This window comes from Lynx canadensis, chromosome D1 (genome assembly GCF_007474595.2).
Source record: "Lynx canadensis isolate LIC74 chromosome D1, mLynCan4.pri.v2, whole genome shotgun sequence".
In the NCBI taxonomy this organism is placed as follows: Eukaryota; Metazoa; Chordata; class Mammalia; order Carnivora; family Felidae; genus Lynx; species Lynx canadensis.
The window spans coordinates 85,482,299-85,495,700 of record NC_044312.2 but is presented as its reverse complement, the minus strand read 5'-3'; the positions used below and the strand labels follow the sequence as shown (position 1 = coordinate 85,495,700).

The following is a 13,402-nucleotide window of genomic DNA, read 5'->3' as shown; positions in this document are numbered from 1 at the left end:
TATTATCAGTTTTCCTGTTTGGATTGTATTATATTAATCTAGTTTTATTTGCAAGATTTGCTATTTTATTTTTATTTCAAAAACTTTTTTTGAATCATTCTACTGATGTTCTGTTTTTAATTTATTTATTTCTATTTAATATTATTTCCTTTCATGTATTTCCGTGGGACAATTTTATATATATTAAAATAATTGACTTGAATATTATTAGTTCTTCTCAATTTTGCTTTTAATAAAAAAGCACCTAACATCATAAGTTAACCTTGATCTCATGACCCACTATGAAATCCGACCTGAGTGAAATCAAGACTCAGACACTTAACCAACTGAGCCATCTAGGTGCCTCTAAATTTTTACATTGTTAGTACATGGCAATATTACAAATGTTCCAAGAATTGTTGAGAAAGAGGTATTTTCTGTTGGTATGCTACAATGTATATAACAAATGGTCATACTTATATTTATTGGTTTTATCAGTCAGATATTCATGTCCTTATGTGTTACTCTAGAAAACTTTCCTGGTGTTTATAATCTGTTGGTCTTGTAATGATGTCTCTCACATAATGTGTTTGTCAGTTTCTCTTTGAATGTCTCTGCAAACCTTTGCTTGATTTTTTCTGTCAGTATTATTTTGTTATTTATGTCATTGCTATTATAAATGGTTTATTACTTTGACTTTTCTTCAAATTCCACTGTCAGTTATACACTGCCAATGTTTCCTTATTTAAAAAAAAATTATTCTTTCATTTTAAATGGCTTTTTTGTATGTCTCTTGTACACAGCAATGATCAGATTTGGGTTGTTAATTCAACTGAACTTTGCCTAGTACATAGTAAGAAGTACTCAATAAAATTTTTAAAATCATATTTAATCTTACTAAATTCCTTTTGTCTCTTATTTTGTTTTAGGTGGGCCATAAACACGAAGGGACTAATAAACCGGGCCAGTGGAAACATTCCAGTTGAAAATCCTCTCTGGAACAAGCTTACCTACATGTGGCCAGTTCTTCCCAGTGGCCAACTTAATAAGGTTGTATTTAGTATAAGACGTGGTTGTTAAGATTTACTTCTAGTCCCAACATGTGGTCAATTTTTCTGAAAATTTCCATGAACTTGAATTACAGTTGTTAGGTGCAAGAGATCAATTATTCTGTTGTTCTACCAATTCATTAGAAAGATGTTGTCTGAGTCTTTCTTTATTGAAATGAATTTAGTTCATCTTGTACTCTGTCAAGTTTTCTTTATGTATTGTGAAATTTGGCTCTTAGAACACCACATTTGGAAATTTATTTCTCTCTCATGAATTGAAACTTTATCATTCAGTAAGATTCTCCCTAGCTCTAGTAAAAATCTCAATTATGCAATATTAATATAAAATTTCCCAGCTAATTATTATTTTTTTTTATTTTTACTTGCTTAATATATCTTCTTTCATTTCTTTACTTTCTATATTTGTATATTCTGTTTAGGAAGTTCCTTGGTATACAGTTAATATGAGAACAATTATCTGACAATCTTTAAACTAAAGGATTTGGTCTTTTCTATTTTTGTCACAACAGATATTTTGGATTATTATTTGCTTTCTATATGTCCTGGTTTTCTTATGTTTCATTTTTCTCCATTTTTATGTTCTTTTAGATTGACTTTTTTTCTCATTACATTTCCCCCTAGTAGAGTTTGGAAGTTATACACTCCATTTCCATTCTTTTGTGTTATTTCTCTGCATGTTTAAGCTTGCATATGTAAGTGATCAAAATCTAAAGTAAACAAATATATTTACTCTTCTCCCAAATAATTGAGAACATTAGAATACCTTAACTTCAGTCACACAATTTGTAACATATGCTATTATTGCCATGAAATTTATCTTAAAAAATTTTTTTAGGGGAGCCTAGGTGGCTCAGTCGGTTGAGCGTCCGACTTTGGCTCAGGTCATGATCTCACAGTCTGTGAGTTCGAGCCCCGCATTGGCTCTGTGCTGACAGCTCAGCCTGGAGCCTGCTTTGGATTCTGTGTCTCCTTCTCTCTCTTCCCTTCCCCTACTCATGCTCGTCTCTCTCTCTGTCAAAATAAACAAACATTAAAAAATTTTTTTTTTATTTTTTAACATTTATTCATTTTTGAGAGACAGAGCATGAGGGGAGGGCAGAGAGAGAGGGAGCACAGAATCCAAAGCAGTCTCCAGGCTCTGAGCTGTCAGCACAGCTCTGAGAGCTCAGAGTGCTGACAGTTCAGAGCCCGATGTAGGGCTCAAACCCTAGCCCTGAGATCATGGCCTGAGCTGAAGTTGGACGCTTAACTGACTGAGCCACCCAGGCTTCCCTGAAATTTCTTTTAAAAATTTCCCCAAAATTTTAAATTCTTATATGTAGCAAATATTTATTTAGATTTAGCCCCATTCCTTCCCCCTCTTTATTGTTATAATTCCTTCTTCTATCTCAGTCCTTCCACCTGTGATTACTTTTCTTCTATCTAGCATACCCTTCTTTAAGTTATTGGTAACAAACTCTTTTCGTTTTTACTTATCTGAAAATGTGTTTCTTTGCCCTCCTTTATATAAGGTATTTTCACTTAGTGAATGGAAGATGTCATCACTGACTTCTACCTTCCATTGTTGTTATTGAGCACCATGTATCTTTCTAAATGTTAATCCCTTGAAGGTAATCTTTTCTCTGGCTACTTTTAGTATCTTTCCTTTTCTTTGATATTTTCAGCTTCACCACAAAATGTCTAAGGGAGGATTGCTTTTATTTTCCTGCTTGGGGTTCTTGAATCTGTGGATTGGTACCGTGCATCATCCCTGGAAATTTATCACCATTCAATAGTCTCTGCCTATATCCCTTCATTCCATTCTTTACAGAAAACCCTGATTAGGTGTGAGCTAGAGCTTCTGATTTGACCTCCAATGCCTCCAATCTCTCTTTTGTATTTCTCATGTCTTTGTCTCTTTATGGTACATTTTTGCATTGTGTTTTTAGGCATTTTTCTTTCAGATAATTAATTTCTCTTCATCTTTCTCATGTATTTTAAACTACAAGTGAGGGTCATCCTGTGTGGTATGAATTCTCAGTGAAGATTATTTTTCTCTTCTACACAGAGAAAATGTTTGAAATAATCTATTTTACTTGCAGCCACCTGGAGGGTATCATTTCTGGTTTGGTTTTCAATGATATTAACTTATCGTGACTCTTGTTTATGAGGGGAGCGTTTTTGTTAGACTTCCCACTTTGGGTAGGCCTTGAATTTGTCTCTTGTGTCCTTCCCCTGCAAGACAATGGAAGGAGAAACTCAATTCATTGGGGGTGTGTCAGATTCCTAAAATAAAATCCAGTTTCAGCATTTTGTTTACCTCTCTGGGTCCCTAGTATTTTTGCTTTATCCTCATGTCATTGATACACTCTAAAGATTTTAGAACTATTTTTCTCCTGAATTTTTTAGTTGTTTTATCATGCTTTCTGATTTCAATCAAGTTTTCTCTTTCCCTTAAGTCACAGTTTCCTATGCCTCCTCACTGATTAAATGAGTCTCAGCACTTCAGGAAAAGACAGATGGATCTGAAGCCAAGAAGTCATTTACTTAGGCCCCAAAGATATTCTTATATTTAGACGTTCTTATATTTAGTAGTGAAGCAGCAGTCTAGATATGAGTTTTGTTAAGTGGGAAAGAAGTTCTTCTTCCAAATACCAGAGACTGTGGGTTGGGCAGCCTGAGTCATGACTAGGTAAACTATGTGTCTAAGACTCGTGTTTGCAGCACTAGTGAGAGCCAACATGGAGCCAAGGGCAGAGAGGTGCACAGAGAGACCAATGGGCCCAGAATAAGCCAAGGAAAAAAAACTGCGAATTGTACCAACTCACCAATGTCTGATTTTTCTAATGAGGGATACAGGGATTTTTCTCCAGAGGTTCAGGAAAACAGAGGCTAAAACCCAGAGAGGAGACAGGATAACTACCCCTCAACTGATGGTGTTCAGATGCCAGCAGGTTGTCCAGTGGCCAAAGAGCACAAGAGGCCAATACACAGAGGCCTCTGAGGATCAAGGCTGCGTACTCACCTGTAGACCATGGACCCCTATCCCAATGGTATACAGTTTATAGAATTTTCATCTACCTGAAACCACACTGAGGAAGGGGAAGGGAAGGGTATATCTCTGAAAGGAAACAACAGTTCTGGTAAAAATTTGAAACTTCAGTTTGGTTGAATATGTATAGAAAGGACACAGCTAAAAACAAAAACCAAAAAAGCTGTTTTAAACTGGCAGAAATTGGAACACCTCTAATTGGAATATCAAGCTTCCTACCACCCAGTGGGGTGGGAGGTGAACAGAGATGCCTCACAAGGAAGTGTTCTTTTGTAGGAAAAGAGAGAAAATTATAATAATTTCAAATTTCACAGCTATTGTGCCTACATCTTTAACTTCAGTATATAAGTAAAATAATTCAGTTAATTAATTAATTGATTTAAATGATGCATGGTAATTATATTAGGAAACCTAAGTTAACCCCGTTCCTTTAAAATTTACCATTAAAAAATGCATTTTTGTGATTGGTCTGAGATTTGACAGCTACATGGTCTTAGGAATAAAAATGGACCTCTGAAAAGTTCTCTAGCCATTCAAATAGAATAATAGCATTGGGTGGAGAGATAAGACTGTACCCCAACAAAACTCTGGTCCTCACTGATAAACCAAAAGGAAAGGACTAAGGCATTAAATTAGCTAAATAATACAAATTGACCGTGTATTTCAAAATGACTCAGCCTAAGAGTACTCTTAGTTCTTGCAATGTTTGAGAAAGAGAAGAAAACACTTACCAGGCAGGGAACTTAAAAAGTTCTTACTCAAATTAAATATAATCTGTTTTTATGGAGGAGTTCGAACTCACAAACTCATGAACTCTGAGATCATGACCTCAGCTGAAGTCAGACACTTAACCGACTGAGCCACCCATGCACCTCAGGATATCAGTATTCTTAAGATATGTTAAAACCTTATAAAATTATAAAGTTAATGACTTCTTTTTGTTTATTCTGTGACTAAGTTCACTAGAATAATTTATCGGAACTCAAGCTATTTTCTTATCCCTTGGGAAAAAAGTTGTAAATTGAGAAGTTGTATTTTTAAAACTTAAAGGTAAGGAGCAATGGATTTTCATATTCAAGGATGAAATTGCTGGAAAGTGAGATTAAAGAGACTTAAGATTTTGGAATGGGCCACTGGATAGTGATTTTTAGATTCCCAAATTATTAAATTAAAATGTAACTATTAGGAGAGCCCATTTTAAACAAAATAGTGAAAAGTAAACATTTTATTAATTTTTTAAGACATTAAAAAGGGGAAGTGTAAGAAGGCCCAAGCCAGGGAATTGAAGAATCCATTAGTTTATTATTAATATCACATAGATAAAGGAGGACCAGTATGATTAAGAAATTTAGATAACTAGTTAAGAGTTGGACTTTCCAAAGAAGCACAGCCTCTCTCTTGTCATGAGAGAGAGGTGAAAAAGAAAAGCAGAATTATCAGCATAAGTGAGCACCGAGACCCATCTCCTGACAATGCAGCAACAGCATGGAATATTGTGAACACAGAGAAGACCAATAAAGAAATGAATGGGAACATAAGAATTCCAACGGAGAAAATGTTGGGGAGGAAATAGCTCTCCATGCTTATTAGTTAATTATACATGTTTTGTTGTCCTTCAAGATAATATTCCGTTTCTTTGGGTTGTGTTCCATGGTGTCCCATAGAGAAGACCCTTGGGCTTACTTCATTTAACTGAAAAGCAAAGGAAGCTGTCTGAAGTCAGCAATTGGTTGGTACTGTGGGGCTACAGTTGCTGTCTGTAGCAATTTAGGAGCTTAGGAACTTTTTTAAACTTTTAGTTTAATTCCAGTTAGTTAACATACAGTGTAATATTAGTGTCAGGTGTACAACATAGTGATTCAGCAATTTCACACATCACCCTGTGTGCATCATGACAAGTGCACTCCTTAATCCCCATGACCTATTACCACCCCCCCACCACCCCTCTACTGACCATCCGTTTGTTTTCTATCATTAAGAGTCTGTTCCTTTTTTTTTTTTAACTTTTTTTTAACGTTTATTTTTTTTGAGACAGAGAGAGACAGAGCACGAACGGGGGAGGGGCAGAGAGAGAGCAAAACACAGAATCGGAAGCAGGCTCCAGGCTCTGAGCCATCAGCCCAGAGCCCAACGTGGGGCTTGAACTCACGGACCGCGAGATCGCGACCTGAGCTGAAGTCGGACGCTTAACTGACTGAGCCACCCAGGCGCCCCAAGAGTCTGTCTCTTGATTTCTCTCTCTCTCTCATTTGTTTTGTTTCTTAAATTCCACATGTGAATGAATTCATATGGTATTCGTCTTTCTCTGACTGACTTATTTTGCTCACCATAATACTGTCTAGCTCCAACCACATAGTTACAAATGGTAAGATTCCATTATTTTTTATGGGTGAATAATATTCCATTATATATACATATATATGTGTGGTATACACATATATATGTATATATGTATATATATGTATACACACACACACACACACACACACACACACACATACACACACACACCACATCTTTGCTTCCCAACATCTTTTTTATCCACTCATCAATTGATGGATACTTGGCCTGCTTCCATATCTTGGCTATTTTAAATAATGCTGCTATAAACGTAAGGGTGCATGTATCCCTTGGAACTGATGGTTTTTTGGGTTTTTTTTTGTATTCTTTGGGTAAATACCCAGTACTGTGATTGCAGGATTGTAGGGTAGTTCTATTTTCAACTTTCTGAGGAATCTCCATCCTGTTTCCCAGGGTGACTGCACCAGTTTGTATTCCTACCAACAGTGCAAGAGGATTCTTTCTCTCTCCACATCCTTGCCAACACCCGTTGTTTCCTGTGTTGTTGATTTTAGCTGTTTTGACAGGCATAAGGTGATGTCTCATTGTAGTTTTGATTTGCATTTCCCTAATGATAAGTGATGATGATCATCTTTTCACGTGTCTGTTGGCCATCTGTACGTCTTTTTTGGAGAAATGTCTGTTTATGTCTTCTGCCGACTTTTGAATTGGATTATTTGGTTTTTAGGGTGTTAAGTTTTAGAAGTTCTTTATATAGTTTGGACACTAACCCTTTATTGATATGTCATTTACAAATATCTTCTCCCATTCCATAGGTTGCCTTTCAGTTTTGTTGATTTTTTTTTCACTGTGCAGAAGCTTTTTATTTGATGTAGTCCCAATAATTATTTTGCTTTTGTTTCTCTTGCCTCAGGAGACATTTTGAGAAAAAAATTGCTATAGCCAATGTCAGAGAAGTTACTGCCTGTGTTCTCTTCTAGGGTTTCTATGGTTTCAGGTCTCACATTTATGTCTTTAATCCATTTTGACTTCATTTTTATGTATGGTATAAGAAAGTGGTACAGTTTCATTCTTTGCATGTTGCCGTCCAGTTTTTTCAATACCATGTGTTAAAGAGACAGTTGTTGTCCCTTTGGATACTTTTTCCTGCTTTGTTGAGGATTAATTGACCATATAATTGAGGGTTTACTTCTGGGTTTTCTATTCTATTCCATTGATCTATGTATCTATCTTTGTGCCAGTACCATACTGTTTTGATCACTACAGCTTTGTAACATAACTTGAAGCTTGGAATTGTATACCTCCAGCTTTGCTTTTCTTTTTAAAGATTGCTCTGGCTATTTGGGATATTTTGTGGTTCCATACAAATTTTAGGAATATTTTTTTCTAGTTCTGTGAAAAATGCTATTGGTATTTTGATAGGGATTGCATTACATGTGCAGATTGCTTTAGGTAGTATAGACATTTTAGCAATATTTGTTCTTCCAATCCATAAGCATGGGATGTCTTTCCATTTCCCTGTGTCATATTCAATTTCTTTCATTACTGTTTTATAGATTTCAGAGTACAGGTCTTTCACCCATTTAGTTAGGTTTATTCCTAGGTATCTTATTATTTTGGTGCAATTGTAAATAGAATCATTTTTTTTTAATTTCTCTCTCTGCTGCTTAATTATTGGTGTATAGAAATACAACTGATTTCTGTACATTGATTTTGTACCCTCTGCCTTTACTGAATTTGTTTATCAGTTCTAGCGGGTTTTTTTGGTGGAGTATTTCAGGTTCTCTATCTATAATATCATGTCACCTGCAAATAGTGGAAATTTTACTTCTTCCTTACTGATTTGGATGACTTTTATTTCTTTTTGTTGCCTAATTGCTGTGGCTAGGACTTCCAGTCAATGTGACAGTAATGAGAAGATTATTCTCCCTCATCTCTCCCATTTCATGATCATTTATGTCTAAAACTCATGTAAATGTTGATTTGCTCTGAATTGCCTAAGATCTTTGTTGTAAAATAATTACAGGTAAGTTCTGAACTTCTTTTTTTTCACTTTTAGAGAGAGAGTGAGAGAGTGCTCACATGTGTACCTGTGCACACAAGCAAGGGAGGGGCAGAGGGAGGGAGAAAGAGAATTTTAAGCAGGCTCCACACCCAGAAGGGAGCCCATTGAGGGGCACAATCTCATGACCAGCCCTGAGATCATGACCTGAGCCAAAATCAAGAGTTGGACACTCAACCATCTGAGCTACCAGGTGCCCCAGTCCTGAATTTACTTCTTAAAGAAATTATGTAACTTCACTCTCACCATCCCTCACATTAAGTGAAAATTTATATAACAGGAATGCCTCAAATGAAACTACACAATGAGTTTGTCATAACATATTTCTTTTCAGTAACTGTAGTAAGGGAGAACAGCCCCATGTTCCTCCATTGATGATAGATACATATCTTTATATACACCTTATAGTCTGTCCTTTGCTTTTAAATTCCATGGAGGTAAAATGCCCTCAATGAAGGTCAGGAATACAGAAAAACTTTATTAATTCAAAGTTTGTTTGTTTAGAGGGGTGATATTCCATCATTATAAACATATTTACTAAACAAAGTATTATATTACAATATAATGGAAAAAAGACTAAACTGAAAAGCACTCTACTCATGAGATTTTGAACATTTATTTACACTGTTTTTATCCTAATTAAATGCAATTCATTTTATTTATTCACTCATTTCGCAAATTAGAGCATTATAATACTGTTTCAGAATATTTAATTTTTACAACCTTCAGATTTTGTTCATAACATTTAAAGCACATTTTTGAACTATGTGTTTGTTCAATATATTTGCAAGATTCTAAATATTTTTCAAGAGAATATAAATTAGTAAAATTTCCTTATTATACTAGCTTTTAAAAACTGGTCTCTTTTCCATAAACTAAAGGCCATGCATTTTGGTCTGTATTATTCTCACATGCCAACATGTCTCCCCAGCACACCTGGATCTTAGACACTGCTAGGATTCTAAGGCCACATCTGTAGTGATTGTTTGAGCTTTCTGCCTGCCTATCATGACTTCTCCATCCTTTGGGTATTGGTACCCATATCCCCTTTAGGAAACTTCTTCCATTAATAGTTCATGCGGATTATGGTCTCACTGCTTGGGTTCCTCAGAAAGCAGAATCTGAGGCAAATGACTTCTATGCTACTATCTCGTTAGGATGTGCGATCCCAGGGACAAGCAGGGAAGGAAGGAGAGCCAATAAGTGATGTGCTTTCAAGCTGTCTTTCAATAAGCCATTTAAACAGTGATTTTAGGAGAGTCTCTCCTGCAGGACAAAAAGGAAAGAATTGATCCATTAACTTCCATCTCATTTGGGTCAAGTGTTTACCCCAAGTTCACACAGCGAGAATGATGGCTCAAAAATTCAAATTCAGGAAGTCTGACTCCAGAGCCCAAGCTCTTAGCCACTTCACGAGATGCTCTTCTGAATGTTAGTGATAAGAATTAAGAAGAAAATAGAAGCAAGAATAGGGGATAGAGAATGTTGGTGGGGGGGGGGGGAAGGTGAGGCAGGACAGGGTTTGGAAATTTCTGATTGCCTTGAGAAGCCTTTATTGAGGTGATACTTGAGTAAAGACCTGAAGAACAAACAGCTCCCTAGGGCAAGAACATGCCAAGAAATGCAAAGAGCCTGCAATGGTGTCTTTCAGGAACAATGAGGTAAATATGGCAGCAGTATTTGTGAGGGGGAGAGCAGTGGGAGATAAAGTCAGATGGGGTAGAGATCATGCAGAGCCTTGTAAGCCATTTGAAAATCTTTGACTCTTACTGAGATGGGAGGGTGTGGAACAGAGGAGTTAGAGGGGTGATGTGCTCTGACTTAAGTATAACAGGATCATTATAATAATGGAACAAAAGGGGGATAAGATGGAAGCAAGAATAAGCAGAAGAGTTTTGCAATTTGTAGATAAGAGAAACTAGTGGACCAGCACTGTGGGAGTGGAGGTGTTTACGAGTAGAACAGTCCTAGATATATTTTGAAAGTAGAAGCAGGTTTTGCTGATGGATTAAGTTAAAAATAAATAAATAAATAAATAATATAAATAAATAAATAAAAAAGGCCCAATATTGGGAAATTTAGATAGACATTTTAATTAACTCATGGGATAAAGAAGAAATCATGATGAAAAATTAAAAAAGAAATACTGTATTTAAGAACCAAAACAAAATGTGTGAGATGTAGCTGAAGTGTACTTGAAGGAAATGTACAACCTTAAATACTTAAATTGAAAAAGAAGAGAGGCTAAAAATTAATGAGATAAGCTTCCAATTTGAAAAGTCAGGAATATAATAGCAAAACAAACTCAAAGAATTAGAAGGAAAGACATAGAAAGTTAGCAGAAATTAATACGAAACATACAAAACAAATCAACAAAGTCAAAAATTTGTTGCTTTGATATACCTGGCCAAACTGATTAAGAAAAAATAGTAAAGGTACATAATATTAGAAATAAAGGAAAGATGTAAATACAGATACTGAGAGATTAAGGAGATAATAAGAGGATAGTATAAGTAACTTTATGCTAATAAATATTATAACTTAAACAGAATGGTCAACGTCCTGCACAGAAGTAACTTAGAATGGAGTCAAGAAGAAGCAAAAAGCCTGAATAATCCAATAATTGTGGAAGAAATAGAATCAATAGTTAAAATCTCCCCACCAAGAGAACACCAATACCAAGTAGATTTATTGGCAGATAAAAAAGAAGCAACACTGTCTAACTCATTTCATGAGGTTGGGATAAAAATACCAAAACTCGACAAAGTTAGTATAAGAAAACTACACATTAATTTCATTTATGAACATACATGCAAAAATCCTAATGTAAATACTAGCAAATTGAATTTAGTAATCTGTAAAAAAGATAAGACACTGTGACCAATTTAGATTGATCCACGAATGCAATATTAGTTTAAAATTTCAAAAAATTAGGGATGGCTGGGTGGCTCAGTCAGTTAAGCTTCTGACTTCAGTTCAGGTCATGATCTCCCAGTTAGTGAGTTCAAGCCCTGCTTCGGGCTCTGTGCTGACAGCATGTGAGCGTGGGGCCTGCTTTGGATTCTGTGTCTCTCTCTTCCCTTCCCCCACTCATGCTGTCTTTCTCTCTCAAAAATTAAATATTAAAGAAAAATTTTTTTAAATTAATTAATGTAATTAACACAGAGCCGATGAAAGGATAAATAATCATACAAACACATCTCAACAAATGCAGATAAAAAGATTTTTATATGACTCAATGGACATTCACAAAAAAATCTTACCAAAATGGGACTGATAGGAAGTTATGCAGAGCATTAATATCCCACACAGACTTTTAGAAAACTAAGCAAGCTGATTCATAAATATATGAAATATTAAAGGGCCAACAGAAGCCAATTTCCAAAGAATAATAACAAGGTGAGGGTAGTTGCCCTGTCAAATATGAAAAATTATCAAATATAAAGCTGTTGTAATCAAGGCAGTAGAGTCCTGTATAAGGATAGGGAAATCAACAATTGAAGAGAATAGACACATAGAAACAGATGCACACTTAAATGGAATTGAGGTATTTTACAGGATGGTCATTGCAGATTAATGGGGGATTAATTGCCGCCAGGACAATTATTTATGCAGATAGGGAAAAAAATGAAAGAATTTAGACCTTGCCTAACAACATCATCTCTGATCATCTGTCCCCCTGTTTACTCTTCTTCCACAAAAGTTTATTTTTGTGACTAGCCATACCATCCACCCAGTTGCTCAAACTACAAACCTGGGAGCAATCCTTGCCTCTTTTTACCACCCAAATAGCATGTTCTGTTAATCCTTAAGTCTCTTACCTACTCTATGCCCTGTCTTTTTACCCATCCTTTACTACACTAACTCCAACTGAAGCTTCAGATCTGCTGCACTGCATTTTTAAGGTAGGTTCTCCTCCTGTGTGGTCCTATCACACCCAGTTCTCTGTTGCGGTTGTACACACACTATTGTAATTGCCAATGTATTTCTAGGTAAGTTTTTGAGGCCGTGCTGGAAATTCCTTGAGGAAGAGTATTCTGTCTTGTGCCGTTTTATTTCCAGTGCCTCCTACTGTGCCTGGAATATAGTAAACCATCAATCAATATTTAGAAAATGCATGAATTAATAAATAAATAAATGAATGAACGATACAAAGTAAGTGAGTTTGGCAACTGAAACATCTGAAATTTGTCTAAGTTCTTTTGTCCTCTCATTCTGGTTTTTGGAGAGCTCCTCAAATATGTTCTTTTTGCCAAATAGATCTAGCTTAAGAGGATACTATCTCAGACTATTGTAAAACCACTCTTTGCACATTCTTCACATCGATTAAAGATACTTCACACACAAGCAAAAAGCATCCAGTTAATTCAGTTTTATCTTTTTAGAATGATGTTTCTCCAAGAAGAACTAAGTCCTCTATGCTGTAATACAACACAGGTTGTACGCACATTTTTAAACTGCTCATCTTAAAATGTTTCCTCTCTAATTAAGTAAAACATCACTTGGAATTGTCTGAAACATCTTAGGTGGCCAATACATTTTCTGATGAATGAACAAAAAATTAAAGGTATAAGTTGTGTGTTTAAATTTTTTTTTATATCTAGAAATGACTCTTCTTACTTATTATCACATTCTTTGTCATTTTTTTCTGAAGGAGTTTGATTGGCCAATAGAAGGATTGCTGATTCCAAACAGTCCTCCCATGAAGAAATCCATCTGTAAGACCCCAGGGCCACCTGTCCCTGTGAGGCTGAGAGTTTTGCGGAATGGAGACAAGAATAAAAACAGAGCCATTGTTCTAATCAGTCCAGATGTCTCACCTGGACGGAAAATTCTGTAAGAACAACTTATTCATACTTCTTGTTTCTAATTTCTACAAATTTTTGTCTTCATTGTGTATGCTTTTCTGGGAGAATTCTGTGTTTGCTTGTTTATAAAAAGCAATCTGGGTCGTATCTT

General features: G+C 35.6%; 1 protein-coding gene across 1 annotated transcript in view; it reads left to right on the top strand.

The window, feature by feature from the left end:
• LOC115525350 (doublecortin domain-containing protein 1-like) overlaps positions 1-13,402 on the top strand; it is a 256,343-nt gene that overhangs the window by 164,771 nt on the left and 78,170 nt on the right. The window contains 2 exon segments of the mRNA XM_032594846.1: positions 909-1,029; positions 13,098-13,279. Coding sequence (XP_032450737.1) covers positions 909-1,029; positions 13,098-13,279 — 303 coding nt within the window.